Raw genomic sequence first — 27406 nt, 5'->3', positions numbered from 1 at the left:
ATTGCTCAGTTTCCTCCTGGTAACAGCAAAACTAGAACTATCAATGAACCATTGTTAGTTGTCTCTCATGTGTCTTAAAACAGATGATCTAAAAAAACTGTGGTCCCATCTACACCGACCATTTAATGTAGAGTGACAGAGCCAACATATAATGTGTGAACCCATCAAAACAGTTCACCGAGCTTTAATTGGCTTACATTATCATAACATCAATCTATATTCAGATTCACTAATTTTTAAAAGCTATTTACAATGCAAGGCTCTAGAAAAGGAATAGCCAAACTTTCTAATTTAGGGGCCGCATGGTGGGCCAGAGTGGGGTGGGTGGGCTGGGAGGGAGGTTTTTTCCCCCCCAAACTATAAATCCCACAACTACAACTCCCAAATGATTTTTTTTGTTTTTGAGTGATGTTCACTCCTTGGATTGTGGCCAAATTTTGTGTCAATTAGCTGCCCTGAGTCCCCTCGAGGAGATAGGGCGGAGTAAAAATAAAGTATTATTATTATTATTATTATTAGGGTAAAGGTAAAGATTTCTCCTTGATATTAAATCCAGTTGTGTCCGACTCTGGGATGTGGTGCTCATCTCCATTTCTATGCCGAAGAGCCGGCGTTGTTTGTAGACACCTCCAAGGTCATGTGGCCAGCATGACTGCAGCTTATATATATGTTGTTGTTGTTCATTCATTCAGTCATTTCCAACTCTTCGTGACCTCATGGACCAGCCCACGCCAGAGCTCCCTGTCAGCCGTCACCACCCCCAGCTCCTTCAAGGTCAGTCCAGTCACTTCAAGGATGCCATCCATCCATCTTGCCCTTGGTCAGCCCCTCTTCCTTTTTCCTTCCATTTTCCCCAGTATAATTGTCTTCTCTAATCTTTCCTTTCTTCTCATGATGTGGCCTCTACTATCCTTCCCTCCAATGAGCAGTCAGGCTTTATTTCCTGGAGGATGAACTGGTTGGATCTTCTCGCAGTCCAAGGCACTCTCAGAACTTTCTTCCAGCATCACAGTTCAAAAGCATCTATCTTCCTTTGCTCAGCCTTCCTTATGGTCCAGCTCTCACATCTGTGACTATGGGGAATACCATTGCTTTTACTATGCAGATCTTTGTTGCCAGTGTGATGTCTCTACTCTTCACTAGGCTTGGGTAACAACGGAAAAATTTGTTTCTAAACTCGTTTCGTTTTTAGGGGTCCATCGCGTTTCGTTTTTTTAAAGAATTCCGAAATTTTCCTTTGAAAAAATTTGAAATTTACGATTGTGCAATATGCTAAAAAAACCTCCAAATGGGACAGGGGGAACTTCTGAAGCTTCCCTCTCCCTCTGTTGTTGACTGTTGGTGTGATAAAACAAACAACTATAAAACTTGCACCAGACATGCGAAAATAATTACAAAATAATTACGAAATAATTACGAAAAAAATTGAAAACATTGTTTCGAATCTAATTTACTCCTCACACTATTCCTGCATGGCTCAATATTGGATCGTAAGCTAATTTAAATACGAATTAATAACGAATTACGAAATTAACGAACGAAACCGCCCAAGCCTACTCTTCACTATTTTATCTATCTATCTATCTATCACTGTATTCTCAATTCACTTCTGACACAATAAATTATCATCATCATCATTATTAGCAGCAGCATAGAATCATAGAATCAAAGAGTTGGAAGAGACCTCATGGGCCATCCAGTCCTACCCAATTCTGCCAAGAAGCAGGAATATTGCATTCAAATCACCCCTTGTGCCTCCCTGCAGAATGGCCCTTGGGAGTCTCTTCCAACCCAATGAGTCTGACTTACTGCCCTGATCACATGTGAAAGGAGTCTTAGAGTCTGAACATAGTAGTAGTAATATCTGCCGTGTTGCTTCTGTGGCCACCTCTCACATACTTTACGTGCGAAAACACCACACCTCCTGTGCATTTAGAGTTTCGGACTTCAGTTCCCAGAATCCCTGACAAGTAGCCGAGGCAGCTGAGGCTTCTGGGAGTTGAAGTCCAAAACACCCGAGAGTTTGGAAAACACTGAAAGCGTGCTTGCTGAGCCTTTCATTCTTGGCTATTACTGGCAGCGTTGCTTCTGAGCGGCCCTGGGGAGCTAGGGCGGGTTACAAGTCAAGTTTATTATTACTCTGCCGCCACCTCTCCCTTACATACACACATACTTCCTTCTCCTTCTTTCTACGTGCTAAAACCCCACACTCGCGGCTGTGTGATTGAGCAACGCGTTGCTAGCCCTTTTGTCTCCTCCCGCTTCCTCCCGCCTCCCCGCGCGCGGCCGGGAATTGTAGTCCAAGGCCTGCCTCCTCTTGCTTGAATGACGCGCGCAGCCCGTTTGGGCGGGACTCCATTTCCCAAGAGCCCTTGCTCCCTGGAGCGGCCTGCCCCCTTGTTTCCCCCTCCTGAGGCGAGGGGTGTGTGCGGTGCGCTCTTCCCGCAAGACGGACGAGGCGCGAGAGGAGCGATGTCCCGCTTCCTGCGCGGCGTCTGCGCTCTGGGCGCGCGGGAGCTGAGGCGCCCCGGGCCGGGCTTCTCCTGGGCTGCTTCCAGGCGGCGGGCGGCGTTGTCGTGGAGCGCGGGGGCGGCGGCGGCGCTGGCGGCAACGCTGGCCGGGCTGGGCTGGGCTCGGCGGGCGGAGATGGAGCTGAGGAAGCCCGAGGAGGCGGAGGAGGAAGAGGGAGAAGGGGGCCTGCCGGGCTTCATGGCGCCGCCGGTGAGCGGCCTGAAGGAGCTGCAGGCGCGGCGCGGGGAGATGCGGGCCCGCATGGAGCTGCTCATCATGGAGACCCAGAGCCAGGTCTGCCGCGCCCTCGCCCACCTCGACCGCGGGGCCGCCTTCACCGTCGACCGATGGGAGAGGAAGGAAGGTGACCCCCTGCCAGGCACAAAACACAGCCACGCCGGGGCTGGGGGCGGGGGGAATCCCTCTGGAGGGCTTTTGAGCCGGACGGGCATCTGTCGGGAGGGCTTGGGTTGTGCCTCCCTGCAGAATGGCCCTTGGAGTCTCTTCCAGCACAATGAGTCTGACTTACTGCCCTGATCACATGTGAAAGGAGTCTTACAGTCTGAACTCTCACAATTCCTAAGGGGGGAGGGGTAGGTTCTCTGGAGGGCTTTTAAGCTGCACGGGCATCTGTCGGGATTGCTTGGGTTGTGCCTCCCTGCAGAACGGCCCTTGGAGTCTCTTCCAACACAATGAGTCTGACTTACTGCCCTGATCACATGTGAAAGGAGTCTTACAGTCTGAACATGTGTCAACAGGCCAAGGCTACATTAGAAGTATAGTGGCTAAACCAGGCATGGGCAAACTTGGGCCCTCCGGGTGTTTCAGACTCTCAGCTCCCACAATTCCTGGTTTAAAAGTCTTTGGAGGGCTTTTAAACCAGACGGGCTTCTGTCAGGAGGGCTTGGGTTGTGCCTCCCTGCAGAATGGCCCTTGGAGTCTCTTCCAACCCAATGAGTCTGACTTACTGCCCTGATCACATGTGAAAGGAGTTTTACAGTCTGAACATGTGGCCAAGGCTGCATCAAAAGGAGTATAGCATTGAAACATGGCATGGACAAACTTCGGCCTTCAACTCTCACAATGCCTAACAGGTTCAATGCAGTTTATGATGTATAAAGGCTGCATTAAAAGGAGTATAGTGTCAAAGCCAGGCATGAGCAAACTTTGGCCCTCCAGGTGTTTTGGGTTCCCACAATTCCTAACCCTGGGGAGGGGGGGGGGTCTCTTAAGGACTTTAAAGCCAGATGGAGATCTGTCGGGAGGGCTTGGATTGTGCCTCCCTGCAGAATGGCCCTTGGAGTCTCTTCCAACACAATGATTCTGACTTATTGTCGGAATAATAACATGTGAAAGGAGTCTTAAAGTCTGAACATGTGGCCAAGGCTGCATCAAAAGGAGTATAGCGTTGAAACTAGGCATGAGCAAACTTCAGCCCTCTTGAGTCTTCCACTTTCACAATGCCTAATAGGTTCAATGCAGTTTATGATGTATAAAGGCTGCATTAAAAGGAGTATAGTGTCAAAGCCAGGCATAGGCAAACTTCGGCCCTCCAGGTGTTCTGGACTCCCACAATTTGTAACAATGGGGGGGGGGGGCCTCTGGAGGGATTTTAAATCAGATGGGCATCTGTTGGGAGGGCTTGGATTTTGCCACCCTGGAGAACAGCCCTTGGAGTCTCCTCAACTCAATGATTCTGACTTACTTATCTTGTAAAGTGAAAGGAATTTAAGTTAGACCACAGTCAGAACATGTGTCAACAGGCCAAGGCTTCATCAATAGGAATACAGTGTTGAAACTCCTAACAGCGGGCGGGGGAGGAGGGCACTCTGGAGGGCTGCATTAAAAGGAGTATAGCGTTGAAGCCAGTCATAGGCAAACTTCGGCCCTCCAGGTGTTTTGGGCTCCCACAATTCCTAACCCGGGGGGTCTCTTGAGGGCTTTAAAGCCAAACGGGAGGGCTTGGATTGTGCCTCCCTGCAGAATGGCCCTTGGAGTCTCTTCCAACACAATGATTCTGACTTATTGTCGGAATAATAACATGTGAAAGGAGTCTTAAAGTCTGAACATGTGGCCAAGGCTGCATCAAAAGGAGTATAGTGTTGAAACTAGGCATGGGCAAAGTTCGGCTCTCTGAGTCTTCAACTCTCACAATGCCTAACAGGTTCAATGCAGTTTATGATGTATAAAGGCTGCATTAAAAGGATTACAGTGTCGAAGCCAGGCATGGGCAAACTTCGGCCTTCCGGGTGTTTTGGAGTCCCACAATTCTTTACAGTCTGAATTCTCACAATTCCTAACCGGGGGGGGTGATTCTCTGGAGGGCTTTTAAGCTGCATGGGCATCTGTCGGGAGGGCTTGGGTTGTACCTCGGCAGAGTGGTCCTTGGGTCCTCTTCCAAGTAGTAGATGATACGGCTCAGATCCCATGTGACCAAGGCTGCATTAATAGATGTATAGTGTCTAAACCAGGCATGGACAAACTTGGGCTCTCCAGGTGTTTTGGACTCCCACAATTTGTAACGGGGGAGGGGGGCTCCGAAGGGATTTTAAACCAGACGGGCATCTGTCGGGAGGGCTTGGATTGTGCCTCCCTGGAAAATGGCCCTTGGAGTCTCTTCAACTTGATGATTCTGACTTACTTCTCTCCTAACGTGAAAGGAGTCTTCAGTTAGATCAGTCAGAACATATGTCAACAGGCCAAGGCTGCATCAATAGGAATATAGTGTTGAAACTCCTCTAACAGCGGGGGGGAGGGGGCACTCTGGAGGGGTTCTAAGCCGGATGGGCATCTGTAATGAGGGCTTGGGTTGTGCTTCCCTGCAGAATGGCCCATGGAGTCTCTTCAAACTCAGTGATTCTGACTTGCTTCCCTCTTAACGTGAAAGGAGTCTTCAAGTTAGATGACAGTCTGAACATGTGTAAACAGGCCAAGGCTGCATCAAAAGGAGTATAGTGCTGAAACTAGGTGTGAGCAAACTTCAGCCCTCCGGGTGTATTGGAGTCCAACTCTCAATTTCTAACAGTGGTACGCTGTTAGGAATCATGGAGTTGGAGTCTAAAACACTCAGAGGGCCAAAGTTTGCTCATGTTTGGTCTGAATCTGTCCTTGGGGTCTCTTCCAACTCTATAATCCAATAAAACACACTCAGCTTTCTCGTACAATTTGGATGATGAAACCTATCTGTCACAGAGGCCATCCCATGAAGACCGTGTTAACATCTTTATTCTTTCTCCCCCACTTTTACACTGCTTCTTTCCCTGATGAAGCCTGTATAAAGAATTTTAGTCCTTCTCTGTAAGGAAATGTTGGTTATCAGAGCTGAGCTGTTAGAAAAGTTAAAATAGTGTGATGAATTGAATTGGGGATTTTTTTTAGAGGCAACCCATCCTGAAAGGAGTGTGTGGTGTTTGAACAGATAATTGTAAGCATTGCTCATGTAATGGGTGGGCTTTATGAGTCCTGCATTGCATACTCACTGTGTGAGGTGGAGAAGATAAGAAAGGAGGATCCCATTTCATTGTCTTATCTCTTCTTGACAGGTATCAAAGAGCACCGCATCTATATTTCCTTCTTAAAAGCCAACCCTTGTCACTAGTAAATGCATGGTTTGGGGAGGGAATAGAATGAAAATGGCCGTACCTCCCATCACACAAATTTAGGACAGATGCTTGGCCACTTGTATTCCTTTGCTTACCACAGCATGGACTATGCTTTTGTTTATACTGACCAAACTAAAAATGTTTTGGGTTGTTGTGAGTTTTCTGGGCTGTATGGCCATGTTCCAGAAACATTCTCTTCTGATGTTTTGCCCACATCTGTGGCAGGCATCATCAGAGGTTGTGAGGTATATTGGAAACTAGACAAGGGAGGTTTATATATCTGTATTCATCTTTTGGCTGGATGCCTGCCATAGATGTGGGCAAAATGTCAGGAGAGAATGCTTCTGGAACATAACCCTACAGCCTGGAAAGCTCAAAGCAACCTAGTCATTCTGGCCATGAAAGCCTTTGACAACACATTAAAAATGTTTTGTTTTGTTTTTTAGGATTCCGTATCCATGGTCATTCTTACACAAATTGATGAGATTTATATTCATTTAAATGTACTAACAACTTTGATGTTTCATTTAATTATCATGCTTAATACTCATTAGAGAAGTGTAAGGAGTACCATAATTTAAAAGATGTCTCTAATGAAATCACCTAATTCTGATTAATTTTAACTATATTGTTCCACTAAGTCCAATAAAGGCATAGGTAACTCAGTTGACCTGTAACTAAAATACTCCCATGTCATCCTTCCAAGCATTGTAGACTCTAAAATCTTACATTCAGAAGCACACGATCCCAGTAGGTGTATTTATGAATGGGTTTTAAAATTGACCAGTAATGAAGGAAAAATGTTTTTGTATTTAACAGGTGGAGGAGGCATCAGCTGTGTACTTCAAGATGGTGAGATCTTTGAGAAAGCTGGAGTCAATGTATCTGTTGTTTTTGGGCACCTTTCTGAGGAAGCAGCTCAGCAAATGAGAAGCAGGGGAAAATCTTTAAAAGCCAAAAATGGTAAGACACATTTCTTGCAACTTGATGTAACTCAGACAAGACTTGCTGGACATGGTTGATCACCCAGCTTCCCACAGTGGCCTGCTAGTAATTTATGGAAATTTACGGTGCAGCTGAAATGTCTGATCTTTTGCAGAAGTAGATCCCAATGAGTTCAATGGGTTCCACTGCCTATTAAATAAATATAAAATTCAATGTAATTAAATACAGGTTTGTAACTGATGTCTCAAAGGTGCTAAGGCTACCTGGCATCCCAACCTTGGAAAAAAGTGGGATGGAAATCAAATAAGTAGATAAATAAAACAAGAGTAGGGGATAAAGTTACTAAACTGTTCCTGGCTAGTAGCAACATTCTTTTGCTAATGGAAACTGCATTTGGGATTGGAAAGGAGGAGGTGAAGTGAGGATTATATCTTTTCCTTTCTCTCCTGCAGTCCCTTGAGCACGTCTGCAGGGCAGGAAAGCCCTCCAGAATATTTTTAGACACTGCAAAAGGCTATGGAGGGAGTGAAAACCACAAAACACATTATTTGATTTGATCATGTAAGATTTTCAGAATCATGAGACACAAGTCTAGCTACTTTTCTGAAATCTAAACAGTTGTGACTTTGAAAAATAGAGGTTTCAGGCTCAGATGCTTCTGAGATAAAAGTTGCCAAATGCAAAGTGCAGTTAGAAAGGTTTGTTTATTTTAACATGGTGTGATGTTTCAGTCGCTAACCAAGACTACTTTTATTTTCTAGGGAAATTGCCTTTTTGTGCTATGGGAGTGAGCTCTGTCATTCATCCAAAGAACCCTTATGTCCCCACAATACACTTCAATTATAGATACTTTGAAATTGAGGAAGCGGATGGTAAGATCTGAATTACTCTAAAAATGTATTAAATATTATGTGTGTGACAAAATTTAAATCTGAGTGGAGCAGATAAACCTTACAGTACAATAGCGCATTAAAAACTGCCTTGGAGTTCTCTAAGCTCTCTCCCAAACTTTCATGGAAAAAATAACCTCTAGCTTATTTGTAATGGGTATTGTATTTTTCAACCATCTTGGGGAGAAAAGTATTCCTGCATTGTGTCAAAGGAGATAGAAGAAATGAAAGAAATCTTCAGGAATAATTGTGAAATGTCTGTACTAAGAGAGGAGTCATGATAAGTATGAGAGAGGAAGTCATAGGGAGGAGGGAGCAAGCTTGTTTTCTGCTCCCTGGAGACTAGGATGCGGAGCAGTGGCTTCAAGCTACAGGAAAAGAGATTTCACCTGAACATTAGGAAGAACTTCCTGACTGTGAGAGCCATTCAGCAGTGGAACTCTCTGTCCCGGAGTATGATGGAGGCTCCTTCTTTGGAGGCTTTTAAACAGAGGCTAGATGGCCATCTGTTGGGAGTGCTTTGAATGCAGTTTTCCTGCTTCTTGCCAGGGGATTGGATGCCCCATGAGGTCTCTTCCAACTCTATGATGTAGGCTTTGCAGACCAACCAAGACAGTTTGGGATTTGTGTCAAAGGTCTTTTAAAAAATAACTGAAACACTTGAGCACCTTTCTCTCACCTGGCCTCAGCTACATTGTGTTGTTTCCTAACTCATTAACATAGGGAAGTCTATATTTTCGAATAAGTTATAACCGTTTGTGGTTTGTTTTCTTGGTTGCGTCTTCAACATCCTTGGCAATATAAGTAAACCTTAAATGAATGGTAGCCCTATCTTTTGAGTATTCCCAAAATACTTTGAAACTGTTTTAATATGTATTAATTTTAATCTTAATTTAAATATTTATTTTAATTGTATGTATTTAAGGCATTGAATAGTTGCCTGTGTGTAAAGCCACCTTGAGTCCTCTTTGGGGTTGAGAAGGGCAGGGTACAAATATGGTAAATAAATAAATAAATATTCTAAATCAATTTGTAGACAAATGTGTGTGATGTTTCATATACCCTAATGAATAAAATACTGACTTGTTTCTATCAGTTTAAAAATGATATGGTGTGGTTGATTTTTTCCTTAGGTACTAAACAGTGGTGGTTTGGTGGTGGAACAGACTTAACTCCAACTTACTTGAACAAAGAAGATGCTGTTCATTTTCACAAAACACTAAAGGAGGCCTGTGACAAACATAACCCAGACCTCTATCCCAAGTTTAAGAAATGGTAGGTTTTAATCAAATTTTATGTTGTTGAAGACTGAGATTATCATACATTCATAAGCCTCTTAGGTTTATTTTTAAAGTCTTTCTCTTTGGTATCCATATTGTGGAGGCTTCTCAGAACAAATGTATCAATGGTAATTATTTGTGAACCTTAACGGATACTGTAGCTGAAGCAGTGGGGGAAATGTCTTTTGTCCCCTGTCCCCAGTAACCATTCTAAAGTTAGACTTCTGGGGACCATTTCATGTAGTATTTGTTTAGTACAATAAGTCATGTGTCCAAGCCCCTTTTTGTACTTTTGGAAGACAGGAATGGGGACTTTTTTTGAGCTCAGCACAGGTAGAAGAGGCTGGAATGTGCTTCCGGGCTCACAATTTTCTTCTTGGTAAATAGAACTACTTGGCTTCCTGTTCTTTAATAGCAAATTGAGTTCTTCTCATTCCCTGTTCTCTGTTGCATTTGTATTTTCTCTGAGCAAATGTTGCAAACATTCCTCCTCTTGCCAGCTCATGAGAAGCTTCTTACAGGGATGATTTTCTGGGTCATTTGGATTAGGGTTGATTTTGTATCTTGGCATTAATATATTCCTCTTCCTAATCACCAGATTGTTAGGAGTACAATGTGTGAGGCTGAAGAACCCAATTTCCTTAGGGAAATAGTTTTGGGAGGAAGGGCGGGGGGGGGGGGGGGGCAGGTTTTCTCTTCTCTGTCAATCTCCATTTTATCTCTTTTTTTCCCTTCCACTCACACAAAGAGAAGCATCCCAGTTCATCACGCAAAACACTCTTTGTCAAAAATATTAAAAAATAACTATGTATTTTTAATTACAAAAATGTGAGTCAAGCACTGAAAGGGTTAAATAGATATAATGACTCAGCAAAAGCTGCAGTTCAATATAAGCAGGTGTGCCTATAGCTTAATAGCCTTCAGTGTGTGAGAGGTCTCTATGGAAGAAGGGCCTCAGTGTGTTAGCAGGTCTCAGTATGAGTAGGCCTCAGTGTGAGAGAGGCATCAGTCTGAGAGAGCCCTCAATGGGAGAAAGACCTCAGTTTGAGAATGCCTGGTGTGAGAAGCTTCAGAGAGGAAGTTGCAGTGTGAAGGCTGCTGTGTGTAAAAAGCTACTGTGTGAAGGTCCTGTGTAAGTTCGTTGTGAGAGGAAGCTCTGTGAGAGTGAAGCTGTTTATCTAAATGAAAAAGAAGCCCAGTGTGGAAGCAAAGAGGAAATGCAAAGAACTTTATTTGTGTTATGGAAACCTTGTTCTTGTAAATATTGCAACCATATTATTTTGCTATAAAGAAAAGCTTGCAATGGAAAAGATAACATTGGTCTGTGTGTTTTATGTTCTTCTTATCACTTTTGGGCTACTGGTGCTGGGTTATGCCGCTGCTAATAAGTTACTCTGCTCTACATTTATGAGGAGGGCCTTTGTTAATAAGCCCACTAGCCCAGCACTCTCAAGTAGTCTGTCTATCCAGCCACTTGGATCTTTACTACAGGTCACACTACAAAATATACTTACATGTTTGGAAGATAGTGGTTATATTTCTTGAAGATGCTATTTGTAGTCCATTTGATCTAAGAACCTGATTATTTCTAGTTTTACAAGCCATGCTGTTATTGAAGAATGAGAGATTCCACTGAGAAATGAATTGGGTGTTTAGTCTCTCCAGCTTTCGGAAAATATGATTTTGATGCCTATTCCTTATAATTTACTCTGAAACCTGTTCTTTGTTACTTCTATATACACTCGAGCTAATTTGGGGTTCTTGTTTTCTCTATCTTTCATGCAAATAGTGAAACTGAAAACATAGGAAACTTGTTCTGCTGAAATGAACGCAGCCAGAGAATTTTGACTTCTTTTCTCTCCTTGTCTCTTCTTTTCACCCTCTACTCCCAGACATAGAAAGTGGATGACAGTAGAAATACTTGCCCTTATAGAATGTGTGCTTTTTTAGTTAAAGTTAATACATATGTATTTGGGAGACTTTAGATTTCTGCAGCTTTGATGTGGGCTGTTGGGTGTTTGCAGGTGTGATGACTATTTCTACATCAAGCACCGTGGAGAACGACGAGGGATCGGAGGCATATTTTTTGATGATTTGGACTCTCCCTCAAAAGAAGAAGTCTTCCAGTTTGTGGAGAGCTGTGCCAAAGCCATTGTGCCTTGCTACATTCCCATTGTGAAAAAACACTGCCATGACACATTCACGCCAGAAGAGAAATTGTGGCAGCAGATACGTAGAGGAAGGTGAGCGCTAAGGGACCATTTCAAGACAATTAATGTAATATTCCTAGAGAGTTGTTCTCTTAGGTTAAAAAGGGTTTTTTCCCATTTTCTGCAGGTGCCCCTAACTCCCGCAGATGTACTGTTAACTGCATAGCAGTTATATTTGAAACTAGCATATGCTTAATAGTGGTGTATTTAAGCTACCTTATCCTTAAGACAGCATTGTAAAAGTCTTATCAGAGGATGGTTGTGTCTTTTGATAAACCATGTGGAGCCTAAGACTAGGCTAGACTAGCAATGAGTCTTCGGCAGAGTTCTGCTTTTCCTTGTAGCAAGATAAGGAACCACTGGCTAGGTTTATTCCTCCTTCATTGTGACTGGTTGCAAAGATAAGGAGTGCTATGCTGAGAGGACCTCAAAATGGAGTCTATATCAGCATGTCTTGCAAATGAGACAGTTGTTGCATCTTGCAGCTTTTAATTTTTCTCCTTAGGCTGGGTCTACACTGCCAATATAATGCACTTTGAATTATGTTATATGTCCAGTATAGACCAGGCCTGTGCCTCCTGTGGTCCTCCAGGCATTGGGTACTCCAACTTCCAGAAGCCCTAGCTAGCTGCGTAATGGTTAGGAATTCTGGGAGCCAAAATCCAAAGCACCTGGAGGGCCACAGGTTATGCAGGACTAGTGTAGACTTATAGCAGGAGCTGGTTGGGGATGAGACTTAACAGGGTAACGTGTACATGTTAGAAGCTCAGACATAGGCTCCCAATTTATCCTTACTGTTTCTGCTGTGTCTCCTGTAACTATTCTTATATTTTTGAAGAGTGTGCCCAAAAATTGCATTTTCCTCTCACATCCTGTCCATTTTTTGAAGGAAAGAAACAGTTAATATACCATATACCCTCCTATCTAGTCCCCCCCCCCCCCTTTTATCAGTGGTATCATAAAATTGCAATTTACAGTGCTGCTGAGCACTTCACAAAAGCATGGCTTTAAAAATATTATAGAAAAGCTGATACTTCTCTTAAAAATGCAACTTGATGATATTGTAAAAAAAATCATGAGCAGCTGCCTGGTAGAATTTAATGCAAGACCTCTGTTCAACACACGAGTGTGTGGGGGCAGAAAGAGTAGCAGAGCGTTATGTTGCAATGTGACCTTATTAAATAACATGTGGATTTGATGTCGTCTGTGATGTAAGAAAGGAGGAGTATGTTCTCTTCAAAATCTTTGGTGAATCTAGTTTATAAAGAGCATTGCACAATGATATGAGTTAAGGAATAGAAGGAACCATAGACATCGAGAGAAGCTTCCTTCTCCAGAAATTTGTGGAAGAGTTTTTTTGTAAAAAAAAAAAAAAGTACTCCATGAAATAAGGATGTTGTCACATGAAGATTTTTATAGCTAAACTGGGTGTTTCAATTGCTTTCCTTCTGCCAAGAGCATTTATTCTCAGTCCATTGTGACTGAACATTCAAGTGCCTTCTTACTTGATGGTCCAAGATAGATAATTTATAACAGATCCTCTTTTGGCTTAATATAAATATTTCTATATTTCCTGTTGTTTGAGGGAGACAATACTGGGCATTCATTGCTTCGCAGTTGTTGACGTTAGTCCCACACTGTTATTCTTCAGTTTCTTAGCCAAGCTTTTGAAATGAATGGTTTTATTCTACAGTTTCTCTTATTAGCAATTAGCAAACTATGATTTGAGACTGTGTATTCAAGTGTTCTATGCAGACTTGGAAATTTGATATTGTACCATTTGGTATCTGGACTTAATCTAGTTTATGCTAGCCCAGTTAATATCACTGGCTACACAACCAACTCACACAATGTGGTGAAGATAGTTGGCTTCTATAAATCAAGGTGAATATTTTTTATGTTCAGATGTTATGCTATTATACAATTTTTGTTTGATTACGTTGACTTTAATTTATTGATGTTAGGCTCTTATGCTGTTTTGATGTGTGGGGTTCCTCTGGGATAATTATGTTAATATTTGTCTATTTATGGAGGCATTGAATGATTTCTGTTGTATATTGGAATCTGCCCTGAGTCCTCCTTGGGGAGATAGGGCGGAATATAAATAAAGTATTATTATTATTATTATTGGGTACAGAATTTTAGTTTTTAATGTCTGTGTTGCAAGACATTGAATAAATGTCACATGTAAACTGCCTTGAGTTCCCTTCGTGGTAGAGAAAGGTAGGGTTTAAATAGGATAAATAGATTAATAAATTCAGAAACCCAAGATCATCTGGATGTTTGTCTGTGAAAAGCCAGTATAGCAGTGCTCCCTTCATTTGCCAGAAGTTAAGAAAGCCAGAATAAATTATGCCATCTGTGAAACAGGTTAATGTTTCTGCTATTTTCCCTCCCTGTGCTCTCTAATAGGTATGTGGAATTTAACCTTGTTTATGACAGAGGTACAAAGTTTGGTCTTGCAACACCGGGATCCAGGATTGAAAGTATTCTTATGTCTTTGCCTCTCACTGCTAGGTAAGAGCATTATTACAGAAGCAATTCCTGAACAAATATGCAATTCTGAATTAAGTCCTTCCTCTTCCCCTTTGCAGCCGGACCTATGATCATATTGATAATAGATGTTTTTATATATAGTAGGCTCTGCCTATCCACAGGTTCTGGCATCCCCAGATTCAATAGCCATGGCTTAAAAATCCACCCCCCCCAAAGAAAATTTATGACTTTGCCATTTTATACAAGGGGTGCAATTTTGCTGCACCATTGTGAATAACGGGACTTGAACATCAATGTATTTTAGTGAGAAACAAGTTTGTAATAATTGAACTTTAGAACATAAAATACTAATGAAATATTACCAAAAGTAAGAGTTTAGTGAACAAAACAGTTACGAAATGATATCAATTTTTGATCATACTTCTTCCTTGGTTCATAGAATTGTAGTTTATAATTTAAAACAGTGAAACAGGAAAAAACGTCTTTAACAACTTCTCCCCCCTCCCCTTTCTTGTTTTTAGATGGGAGTATATGCATTCACCTCCAGAGGATTCCAGAGAAGCAGAAATCCTAGAAGTTTTGCGCCATCCGAAAGATTGGGCTCACTGACCCAGGGTGTTGGCTGTTTGTAGTCAGCCATAAGGGAAGGACACAAACCCTTGCCTGCTTACGCATTAGATCTGCCATTGTGTGGCAGTTTTTCTCTACTTTTTCTCTTATCATGTGCCTTAGAAATAGTGTTCAATTCTTATTGTTTGTCAGTATCCTTTTCAAATGCCATAGCCTGCTCTGTTTGCAGTTTCTGGATGATTGACTTCGACCATTCGTCCTGGTATGCTACTCCCTGAAGTTTATAGGCTTTGGGCAATGTGAAAACAGAGTATGTCGGGCACAAATAAGTACACAAAATGCAACCAATATTAAAACTCCAAGCGCCTCTTTCACACCAAACAGGCATTTATTCTATGGATCTAACCCTGTATAGCCTCCTGATTTATACCAATAATTCTCAAACTTTCAGATATTTAGGATTTCAGTTCTCAGGTCCCTCAGCCAGTAAGCTTTATAAGACGGAAATTCATAGGGTTGGAATCTCAAACATCTAGAGGACTGACTCTTGAGAATAGGTTCAGACCTATTTCAACAGTTAAGAGTAGCCTTCTGCTGCTTTTTTCATGTCAGGAGTAACCTAAGAAACTGCACGTTGCTTCTGGTGTGAGAGAATTGGCTGTTTGCAAGGACACCTGGATCTTTTGATGTTTTACCATTCTTGTCAGAGGCTTCTCTCATGTCCCTTCATGAGGAGCTGGAACTGACAGAGAGAGCTCAACCTGCTCGCTCTGGATTTGAATAGCTGACCTGTTGGTCAGCAGTTCTGCCAGCACAAGGGTTTAACCCATTGTGCCACCGGGCTCCTGCCTTCTGCTGCTGCTAACATCCTAAATTTGGTCACAGATCTTCCAAGGCATATATATTAAACTGAGTAATAGAACTTCAGGAAGTTAACTTTTTTTGTATTAGAATTCCCCAAATTTCCAAACAGTTTTTCCACTGACCATATGTTGGTTGGAAGACTCTGGGAGTCATAATCCAGAAAAGATTTTCACTGTTTTGCTAAATTGTCCTGTTGTTTTATCTATATTGAATGCCTTATGTCAAGGAACTTTTACAAAATAGGAATTACTGTGATAAACTAAAAGGAATTGCATGTGGTCAGATAGCTTCTCTTTGGAAAATCTTAGGTTCAGGGGTCTGCAACCATCCATACGTTGTCCTGATGTATAATGTGTTATTTTACCCGGGGGGGGGGGGGGGGAGACTTTTCTGAGAAAAGCCAGGTTCTTCATTTGATGCACTTCCAGGATCATGTTTGTTTGTTTGTTTTTAAATAACAGAACTTTATTTTGCTGGAAAGAGTTCAGGTCAAAAGATAATACCTTTAAATTAAATCTCTCTGTGAAGCTAGAATACAACTGAATGTTTTTTTAAAAAATACTACTGAGATTGTGTTGCACTATCATTGTTTTTTTGCAAAATATAAAGAGGAAGAGATGAAAAGTTCCAATTCCTGCAAGACGGGACGGGGGGTAATCAGACCTTCTATGTGACTTGTTAGACTTCAAGTCCTAGCAGACCAAATGGTAAGGAATACTGGGAGTTAAAAGTCCAGAAACATCAGGAGGTTACATGTTTCTCACCCCTTCCATAAGATGTGTTCATAGCCATCAGTGCTACTGCAATTATTGTTACCATTAAACAGTATGATCCCTGTCATCACAGGACTAAAACTCATGGTTTCACCTACATTTATCTGACAAAATAATTTTTCTAAGTCCTTCAAGCATTCTATGGTATGCTTCTACTGGAAGTTATCAACCTCTCACTGGAGAACATAGCAGGTGTTTTTTTTTTTTAGAGGATACCTCTAGGAAATTTGTAGATTCTCCAAAAGTTATCTATGATACTTTCAGGCAGAAGTCAATTCATTTAAATGGGATTCACCATTATCCACATTTTTCTCTTTGCACAGTAAACTCAGGAACATATGTCTTGCAAATATGGCAATTATACTGAATGTGCATAGATGCATTTGCATTAGTATTTGCCAACATATGCATAAGGAAATGTTCCTCCACTAATTATTGTACTGAATGGTTCATGTGAAAATTTAGCACAAAGATTCCAAGGTAATTATACCCATTAGTCTTTGGAACTTGGAAATGGTGTGGAGCAGTGGTTCTCAACCTGTGGGTCCCCAGATGTTTTGGCCTTCAACTCCCAGAAATCCTAACAGCTGGTAAACTGGCTGGGATTTCTGGGAGTTGCAGGCCAAAACACCGGGGGGGGGGGGGGACACAGGTTGAGAACCACTGGTGTGGAGGAGGGTTATTTTGCTTCCAGAAACTAGCTTCTGCAGGTCCAGAAGCTTGATGAATAGCAGTGGGCCATGTCATCTCAGATCAGATTTACAAGTTAAATACTTGTATGTAAATTAACTATGTCTGTATATGAAGTGAAATGGCTTCATTGCTTAGAATGTGTACATGTCAGTCCTAAGAGTCTTTTCTGCCATTATCAATATGCACAATGGATGTGTTCCAAACCAAAAGGCATTCCTAGTGTTATCTTGAAAAGTACACCGTTTTTCATTCAACAGTACCTTTAAAAAGCTCTTTAAGAGTTAAAATACAAATTGACTCTTATCATGTGTTGTTGAAGGCTTTCGTGGCTGGAATCACTGGGTTGCTGTGAGTTTTCTGGACTGTATGGCTATGTTCCAGAAGCATTCTCTCCTGACGTTTCATTCACATCTGTGGCAGGCATCCTTAGAGGTTGTGAGATAACAACCTCTGCCTGGGGGATCCAACAAAGGATTCCCCCAGGCAGGAAGCAGCCAAGCCTTGAAGCTGCAAAGCTATTCAGTTATAATCAAGCTGGCCAATTGCAATATTCACATCTGCCTCAAACAGACAAAGAGTTTTTTCTCCCACCCTGGACATTCCACAGACATATAAACCCCACTTGCCTTGTTTCTAACAGACTTCACAACTTCTGAGGATGCCTGCCATAGTTGTGGGCTAAACGTCAGGAGAGAATGCTTCTGGAACATGGCCATACAGTCTGGAAAACTCACAGTAACCTAGCTCCCAGAATCTTCAACCAGCATAGAAAATGGAAGACAGGAAGCAGCAACTCACAGCAACCCAGTAACTCTATCATGGTTGACCGAATGCACTGAACACCCTGTAGTGTAAGACTAAAACACATGTCTGGAACAGCTAATTTTCCAGGAGGAGATGGTCTCGTCTTAAATTTACTGAATATCTTAGCCAAAAAAAAAAAAACACCTTACGTTGTTAATTATTTGTCTGAAAGCTTTCTGTTCTTCCTGGTGATGGTGCGAGATACAGTCAAACTCATCTGAAGGGCATCTGGCTCAGAAAGGCTGCCCACTGGTACCTTTTATCACTTCTTGGATTTCAATGACCATGCTTTTGTTGGTAGTCTGGCTGAGTTTCTAGATTATTTTTAGGAAACTGAATAAAACCATACTGATTGATATATAGATCAAAATTAGGAGTTTTAATAGCCTGCCTTTATTTGAACAAGAGTTATAAATAGACACAAAATGTTGCACAGTTTAAGTGAATTGTATCCTGGGAGAGGAACAGAGTAACAGGACTTTCCTGGCTTTTCTTTCTTCCTCAGCCTAATTCTGAGGGGAAAGGACTCTTGCAATGGTTTTTGGGCATGACCAGAATGCAGCAGAATGAGGAAATAGGAGTTGGTTGAGCTGCCTTATCTCTGAATACAGCTCTGAATTCAATGCCAAAACACTTCAGTTTTCACTAATGCAGATTATCTGAGGCAAAGAAAGAAGCAAAGAGTTAGGAGCTTATGTTCTATACTAGATTAGCTATGTTTTGCAAGGCAACAGGTTTGAATCTAATACTTCAAAATGTTTTCATCTTCAGCATTTGAGAGTAGCTTCTCCAACACCATGTTCTAAGAATGTTGCGTACTGAGTTAAATATGGAAGCAATACACTTAGTGCTACTATCACTAAGGTTGGATCTACACTGCTCTATATCCCAGGATCCGATCCCAGATTATCTTCTTATCCAGATTATCTAGCAGTGTAGACTCATATAATCCAGTTCAAAGCAGATAATTGGGGAATCAATCCTGGGATATAGGGCAGTGTAGATCCAGCTTAAGGTTACTCTCTTTTAAGCCTTGAATCTCTAAAATATTTGCAGTAGCATCAATTCATTGAATAAGGTTTTACAACACTGTTAAATCATTTTGAAAGAAGCCATGTAACTTTCTTTTTAGTTCCAACCATCACCATTTCCAATTTTTCTTTTTTTAAAGTATTGTTTTGAAAGATAGTGGATTGTGTCCTTTTGAATGTTTTTGTGTTTCTATCAAGAACCTGCCAAACTGAGATTTATTCTATGTTCTCACAAAAAAGTTCTGGACATCAATGTTATTTCTGCCGGAGGACTTAATAATTCCTCTCTACTGTGAATCAAAACTGAATAAAAGCAGTTGGGGCTACAAATGGATGTATGTGGTGTTTGTTTTTCTATCAGGTTTTGGAAACAACATTTCTGGTAAATTAAGTTGAAAGCTCATGCAGTCATCTCTCCTCTCCTAAAATCAATTCACCATTCACCAATTGTATACTGTATATACTTAAGTATAAGCTGAGTTTTTCAGCCCTTTTTAGGCTCAAAAAGCCCCCCTCAGCTTATTCTCAAGTCAAAGGTATTTATTATTTGACTCTGTTATTACTATTTTATTACATTTATTGTTTTACTCTTTATTATTACTTTTACATTATTTTACTTGTATTATTTTTATTACATTACATTACTTTACTCTATCATTATTACATTCATTAATTTTATTCTATTACATTTATTATTTTTCTCTATTATTGATATTATTACATTTATTTTATTTTATTATTACTACATTTATAATTTTACTCTATTATTCCTGTTTTATATTTCCGTTATTTTACACTATTATTATCATATTTATTATTTTACTCTATTATTATTGGAAGGTTACATAAGCACATTTACATTGAAGAAGGTTAGAGTAATGGTTTAATCAGAGTTGGACAGTCTATCTTAAATTACAGTTTTATATACATGTTCAAAAACATTTAACCTACTGATGCCTCAATTAATGTAATTTTATTGGCATCTATTTTTTATTTTGAAATTTACCAGTAGCTGCTGCATTTCCCACCCTCGGCTTATATTCGAGTCAATACGTTTTTCCAGTTTTTTTGCAGTAAAATTATGCACTTTGGGTCAGCTTATACTCGAGTATATAGGATATATAGTTTCTATGGTTTTGCTGTATTAAAATTAACGTGAGGAAGAGATCTAACTCCGCCATTTCAAAACATTATCTTTGTGTAGCATGGTAACAATTTTTAAAATCCTCTTAATGCAATAACTTTCCATGGAGCCAGAAGCCAAGGGCAGCCTTTTCATATTATGGCAGCACTTGGTGTTCCTGGCCTTCATGGCTGTCAATGTAATTTGAGCACATTTTCACTCTTTCTTGCAAATGATACAGGAAATTGGACTCTGATATGATAGACTCAGTTGGAAAATTGGTGAGAGAACACAATAATTATTATTAATTTGATCAAGAGCCACTATGCTTGTGAAGTGAAAAGCTGGGCAAATCTGATTAGAGCAAGCCAAACAACTTCTGAAATGTTGGAGAGGGCAGTTATGGGGAGACAAATATAAAACCCAGAGGTCATATCTCACCACACTAAATAATATTATATACTTTATTTATATTCCACTCTATCTCCCCGAGGGAGATAGAGTGGATACAGTGAACCAGATACAGTGAAGACATCTGCCCTTGCGCTGTGCTACTCTGCTGCTGAGTATGCATGCCCAGTGTGGAACACATCTCACCATACTAAAACAGTGGATGTGGCTCTTAATGAGACATGCCGCATTATCACGGGGTGTCTGCGCCCCACACCACTGGAGAAATTACACTGCTTAGCCGGCATTGCACCACCTGACATCCGCCAGGAAGTAGCGGCCAATAGTGAAAGGACCAAGGCAGAGACATCTCCAGCTCATCCCCTGTTTGGATATCAGCCAGCACGCCAACGACTTAAATCTACACATAGTTTTCTAAGATCTACAGAGACACTCGCTGGAACACCTCAGCAAGCGAGAGTCCAAAAGTGGCAGGCCCAAACCCAGCACCTCAACCAATGGCTGATACCAAATGAGAGACTCCCCCCTGGGCACACAGAGGACTGGGCGACTTGGAAGGCGCTGAACAGACTGCGCTCTGGCACCACGAGATGCAGAGCCAACCTTCAGAAATGGGACTACAAAGTGGAATCCTCGGCATGCGAGTGTGGAGAAGAGCAAACCACTGACCACCTGCTGCAATGCAACCTGAGCCCTGCCACATGCACAATGGAGGACCTTCTTGCAGCAACACCAGAGGCACTCCAAGTGGCCAGATACTGGTCAAAGGACATTTAACCAACTACCAAACTCACAAGTTGTGTATTTTTCTCTCTGTTTGCTTGTTCTGTTAGAAATGTAATATATAATGGACCGGTTGCTCTGACACGACAAATAAAATCTCCCTGAGGGGCCTCAGAGCAGATTACAAAATACATATATGCAAACATTCAAGGCTGTTATACAATTGACAACAAAGACAGACAATACACATACAGAGGCAAAGGCTTCCCCCTTTCAACCACCAGCACCTGGAGGCTGTGCTTAACTCTGGCCATGGGGAGGTGCTCTTGTTTCATTTTTCATGCTGAGCATCCTGTGGTCCGTGGATGCCATTCTGATCGAATTGCTGGCATGTCTGCATGGGTGCCTTTTACCTCCCCACCAAAGCGATACCTATTGATCTAATCACATTGTTTTCGAACTTATAGGTAGGCAGAATGTAGGGCTAACAGCAGGAGCTCACTTTGACCCACCCACTGAGCCCTCTGATCTACATTACCACTCATCCAATACACAGCCTCCTTTGAAGCTTGGGTAGTAGAATCAGAGGGTGATATTGAGGTCAAGATTAGAACTGAGGGAATCATCATGAAAAGGGGTTTCAGCATATGCATCCAAACATATATTTGTTTGGATTATGCAGGCCATATTTCAGAGGAAGGAACCTTCGTCTATGAAAACCCTATGGCGTCCATGGAATTGCCATAAGGCACACACAAAAAGTAGTTATGGGATACCACCCTAACAAAAAAAAACATGTTAAAATCTCCAGAGTATATAATGAAAAGATTATTCTCTAAGAAAATGCCAAGGAAAGTTACTTTTGTGCTGATTGAGAGATTCTAAGAGTAAGTAATTTTTCCAAAGGCATGCAACACTGTGTATGGCATTCTATCCATAAAGAAATCAGTTTTGGGTTGCTGTGAGTTTACCCAGCTGTATGGCCATGTTCCAGAAGCATTCTCTCCTGACATTTTGCCCACATCTATGGCAGGCATCCTTCGAGGTTGTGAGGTCTGTTGGAAACCAGGAAAATGTGGATAATATATCGGTGGAATATCCAGGGTGGGAGAAAGAACTCTTGTCTGTGTAGTCTGATGTGGTGGTTACAGTGGTCCAGCATTTCTGTGATCCCAAATTATATTTTGTGTCCATGTTAGTGAACCAGAAATGGTGGACCATTCTAACATCCATCATGTAGAAGAAGCCATTGAAATCCACAAGCATGTGGACAATTCTAACAGAAAGGAGGTAAATGAAAATAAACAAAATCTGGCTACTAGTATTTAAAAAACCTTTAAAATCAGGACAGTAAATAAAGAACAACACTCGGAAAACGGGAATTCCAAACAAGAATCAATCAGGGGCAGCTAACACCTCCCAACAAAGGATTCCCCAGGCGCAATCAGCATTGAATGGCCTTGAAGCTGCAAGGCCATTCAATGTTAATTGGGAAGTCAGATTTGGCCATGGTAGTCCACAACGCTCTGGTTACATCCTGAATAGACTACTGCAACATGCTTTATCTCGGGCTGCCTTTGAAGCTACAAATGTTCGGAAGCTACAAATGGTCCAATGGGTGGCAAACAGATTGCTCACCGGAGCAGCATACAGGGAGCTGTTACGTCAGCTCCACTGGCTGACAATCTGCTACTAAACACAATTCAAAGTTCTGGATTTAGCCTATAAAGCCCTAAATGGTTCTGGCCCAGCTTATCTGTCCGAATGTTTCTCCCTCTATTTCTCCCTCTATTCCATTTGTGAACCACAGCCATGTTTTTTCTTTGTCAATTTGGCTCTCAATTTTTATTATTATTATTATTATTATTATTATTATTAACTTTATTTGTACCCCGCTAGCATCTCCCAAAGGACTCGATGCGGCTTACACGGGCCGAAGCCACAAAACACAATACAATAGAAAACATAACACAGCGATAAACAAAGCAAATCAAATAATTAAGCAAAATAACCACAATGACAATACATCAAGACACTATTAAAACTGGTTCGGCCAGCGCAATGGGGTGCAGGGTTAAAAGTGCTGAGATGGCAGGAGGAACGTAGGATTAAAGTGTGGTGTGCAGCAATGTTAGTTGTGCTAAAGTGCATCTAGGACTTGGGATGGGGATTCCTAATCTGCGAAGGCACATCGGAACAGCCAAGTTTTTAGGTTCCTTCTGAAAACTGCCAGAGTAGGGGCCTGACGAAGCTCTTTTGGAAGAGCATTCCAAAGTCGGGGGGCCGCCACAGAGAAGGCCCTGTCCCGCGTCCCCACCAAGCGCGCTTGCGACGTAGGTGGGATAACGAGCAGGGCCTCCCCAGATGACCGGAGCGAGCGTGTGGGTTCGTAGATGGAAATGCGGTCACGCAGGTAGGGTGGTCCCAAACCGTTCAGGGCTTTGTAGGTGAGCACCTGCACCTTGAATTGGGCTCGGAAAATAAATGGCAGCCAGTGGAGCTCCTTGAACAAGAGGGTTGACCTCTCTTGATAATGAGCTCCAGTTAGCATCCTGGCTGCTGCCCGCTGGACCAATTGTAGTTTCCGCGCCGTCTTCAAGGGCAGCCCCACGTAGAGCGCATTGCAGTAATCCATTCTAGAGGTGACCAAGGCGTGGACCACCCCGGCCAGATCCGCCTTCACAAGGTACGGTCGCAGCTGGCGCACAAGTCTCAGTTGTGCAAAGGCCCTCCCGGATACCGCCGACACCTGAGCCTCAAGTGTAAGCGAAGAATCCAAGAGGACACCCAAACTGCGGACCTGTGGCTTCAGGGGGAGTGTAACCCCGTCCAACACAGGTTGCCACCCTATACCCCGATCCGGTTTACGATCGACCAGGAGGACCTCTGTCTTGTCGGGATTGATCTTCAGCTTGTTCTTCCTCATCCAGATCGACACAGCGGCCAGGCACTCGTCCAGCACCCGAGAAGCCTCCTTGGAATTAGGTGGAAAGGAGTAGTAGAGTTGTGTGTCATCCGCATAGAGATGGCACCCAACTCCAAAACTCCGGATGACCTCTCCCAGCGGTTTCATGTAGATGTTGAAGAGCATGGGCGACAAGATAGATCCTTGCGGGACCCCACAGGTCAAAGGCCAGGGGTCCGAGCAGGCGTCTCCCAGCTTCACCATCTGGGTGCGTCCCTCCAGGAAGGACTGGAGCCACGACAGAACCGTGCCCCCAAGGCCCATCCCAGAGAGACGACCCAGAAGGATACCATGATCGATGGTATCGAAAGCCGCTGAGATGTCCAAGAGAACCAGCAGAGTCACACTCCCCCTGTCCAGCTCTCTGCGGAGGTCATCCACCAAGGCGACCAAGGCTGTCTCGGTGCCATGGCCAGGCCTGAAACCAGACTGTGCCTGATCTAGGTAGTTGGTATCGTCTAGGAAGCCCTGGAGCTGCGAGGCGACCACCCGCTCCAGCACCTTACCCAAGAAAGGGAGGTTGGAGACTGGTCTGTAGTTATTCAGCACCGTGGAGTCAAGGGAAGCTTTTTTGAGGAGTGGACGAACCACTGCCTGTTTCAAACCAGATGGAAAAATCCCTTGCTCCAACGATGCATTGACAATCAATACAAACCAGTCAACCAACCCCTCCCTGGCTGATTTAATGAGCCAAGATGGGCATGGGTCTAGAGGTGAGGTGGTCGCCCTCACAGCCCCAAGAACCTCCTCTACGGTTTCAGGAAGAACAAGCCTAAAAGAATCCCACAAAATTGGACAAGCAGGTACCTCCGTCACCTCTTCAGGCACTGCGATGGAATTGGAGTCGAGCTCGAGGCGTATCTGGGCGACTTTATCTGCAAAATGGTGTGCGAAATCGCGACACCGAGCTGCGGGGTCGTCAGGGACCCCCTCCACCGCAGGTGGGTGGAGGAGTTCTCCCACGACCCGAAACAGCTCCGATGATCTATTTGCTGCAGATGCTATACGAGCGGTCGTGAATGACTTCCTGGCCGCCCGTATGGCCACGGAGTATGCCTTAAGAGAGGCTCTAGCCCGTGTTCGATCAGATACATCTCGAGATTTCCTCCATTTGCGCTCTAGCCCCCTTCTCGTGTGCTTCATCACAGCCAGCTCCTCGGTGAACCAAGGAGATGGCCTGTCACGACGCAACGAGATGGGGCGTTCGGGTGCGATCATATCTAACGCCCTGGCCATCTCCCCGTTATAGAGAGTTACCAAGGCGTCGATAGAATCGCCAGGCTCCAAGGCAGGAAGAACCCTAAGATTCCTCAGGAATCCATCCGGATCCATCAGTCTCCTAGGGCGGACCATCTTAATTTGTCCTCCACCCCTGCGGAGGTTTAGGGTCGCCGTAAGTCTAAATGTGATCAGATGATGGTCAGACCATGACACTGGAAGGATGTTTTGATCTTCCACTCTGATCAATTCGTCGTCCGCCACAAAGACAAGGTCGAGAGTGTGCCCAGCTTGATGCGTGGGGCCGGATATTATCTGTGACAGTCCTATGGCCGTCATGGTGGCCATAAAGTCCTGAGCTGCGCCAGATAAAGTGGTCTCGGCGTGGATGTTAAAGTCTCCCAGCACCACCAGGTGCTGGGAGAGCAAAGCCGAATTAGAGACCACCTCCGCTAACTCAGACAGGGAAGCTGCTGGATCTCGGGGTGGACGATACACCAACAGGAACCCCACACTGTCACGGCTCCCCACCTTCAAGTGGACACATTCAAACCCAGAAGCTTGCGGGACAACGCATCTGGTCACGGCGATGGATTGCCGGAAGACCACTGCGACCCCTCCTCCCCGCCCCCCTTGTCTGGCCTGCTGATGCACTCCGAAACCAGGTGGACACAACTGGGTGAGATTTACTCCCCCCAGCTCATCCAGCCAGGTCTCGGTGATGCATGCCAGATCCGCCCTCTCATCCGTGATCAAGTCCTGGATGGCCGCGGTCTTACCATTAACGGATCTGGCATTAATCAGCAGGACCTTAAGGCCAAGGGGGCTGCCATGGAGCCTACCACTACCTACCTTCTCCAGGGTCGCAAGAACTCTGTTGCGCTTCTCCCTGGGATGTTGGTGAACCGCTATTCTCCTCCCCCACACGACTTGGATGGCACCCCCTTCCTCTGGAGCCCTCCCCCCCCCTACATGGGCAGGATCTATGACTAGTCAGCTCTCAGAGGAAGAAGTCGGGCTGGGGAATAATCTCCCTTGGGCGTTAGGTAAGGATGTTTCTGATGATGAGGTAGATAATGAAACATCAAGGGAGCTGAGTGGGCTGAATAAGGGGAGTGTTCTCGAGCGAAGGAGTGTGGCTGGTTGAGCGGGGGCGACCGGGGCAGATGGGGTCTCAAAATGGTATGAACCAGGAGGGGGGGAGGGGGAGGCCCTAACCGGGGAGCTAATTGTGGAATTCACACGGGGACCTGATGGTGTATGGCGAGAAGGAACCCCGGAGGCAAATAAGGGGCGTATCTGGGGGTCCACAACTACCCTCCTAATGGTAATGCCCCATTTCTTTAAGACAGAGCGCTTTGCCATAAGCTCTCCGAGCCATGAATTGTCTTCTGGTGTTATTTGAAGACGGGAGGAACGGTCAGATGATTGGAAGTCCCTCCATAACCACACTATGGCTTCTAGTCTTATATCCTGTTGTCTTTTACCCAGGATTTGGGCCAAGGAATTACAAACTGCCCTCTTAGAGGTCCATCTGCCTCTGTTTATCAATTGGTCAGCAATGTCCACCGCGAACATGTCAGTTTGTAGATGATGATCCTGAGTGCAGGCTACGGTTGGCTGGACCAAAAAATCTGTTGTTATATTATTGATCGTCCTCTGAGCGGCCATCATAGACCGCTGCCACTCCACAATGTTCTCAATCCTATGACTGCCCAAAGATTCTCCCCTTCCCTCAGTCGACTCATCATTCAATCCTCGTTCAGCCCCCAGATCCCCAAGGTCCGACATGCCTTTCTCCCCATTTTGGCACAAGTCCTTAGCCAGATCTGCACACAAAGAGTTATCAGTCTTTGGGGGAATTGATTGCACAGGAATTCCTGAGAAAGAGGCAAAACCTCTAAGGAGGTGGTCCATTTTCTCGTTTAAAAACCTGAGTTGTAACAACACATGATTAAACGATTCCCTCAGGAGATCGTAAAAGTGCAAAAGATCATTCTTCGCATGGGGTTCTGCTCCACCCATTCCTATGTCTAAAAGGTAGCTCACACAACACTCGTATCTAAACACTCCCACCAGCTTACATTCACATACAACTTCCGGCACAGTCAGCCACTCCCAGGCACTCCAAGAGCCCACAAACTTCTCTCTTTCCCACAATTCACTCAACTATCCAACACCACATCTGCACTCTCACTCACTAGACTAAACACACCCAACAATCATCCACACTTCCTATACGACTCTTTTATCACAACCGCTAGTCTAAACACACTCAGCTACCAACCACACCTTCC

The 27406-nt window shown here is 43.5% G+C and overlaps 1 protein-coding gene across 1 annotated transcript; it reads left to right on the top strand.

Moving 5' to 3' along the window:
* The first annotated feature begins 2392 nt into the window (after positions 1–2392).
* On the top strand, positions 2393–18999 carry CPOX (coproporphyrinogen oxidase). Its single transcript, XM_060770737.2, has 7 exons — positions 2393–2875; positions 6933–7076; positions 7820–7930; positions 9082–9223; positions 11253–11471; positions 13851–13955; positions 14456–18999. Exons 1-7 carry the CDS (start codon positions 2473–2475, stop codon positions 14541–14543), a joined length of 1212 nt encoding a protein of 403 aa, XP_060626720.2. The 5' UTR covers positions 2393–2472; the 3' UTR covers positions 14544–18999.
* The last annotated feature ends 8407 nt before the right edge of the window (positions 19000–27406 follow it).

This window comes from Anolis sagrei, chromosome 3 (assembly GCF_037176765.1).
Source record: "Anolis sagrei isolate rAnoSag1 chromosome 3, rAnoSag1.mat, whole genome shotgun sequence".
In the NCBI taxonomy this organism is placed as follows: Eukaryota; Metazoa; Chordata; class Lepidosauria; order Squamata; family Dactyloidae; genus Anolis; species Anolis sagrei.
Note: the sequence above shows the minus strand (reverse complement) of the source record. Positions and strands in the feature narration are given on the sequence as shown.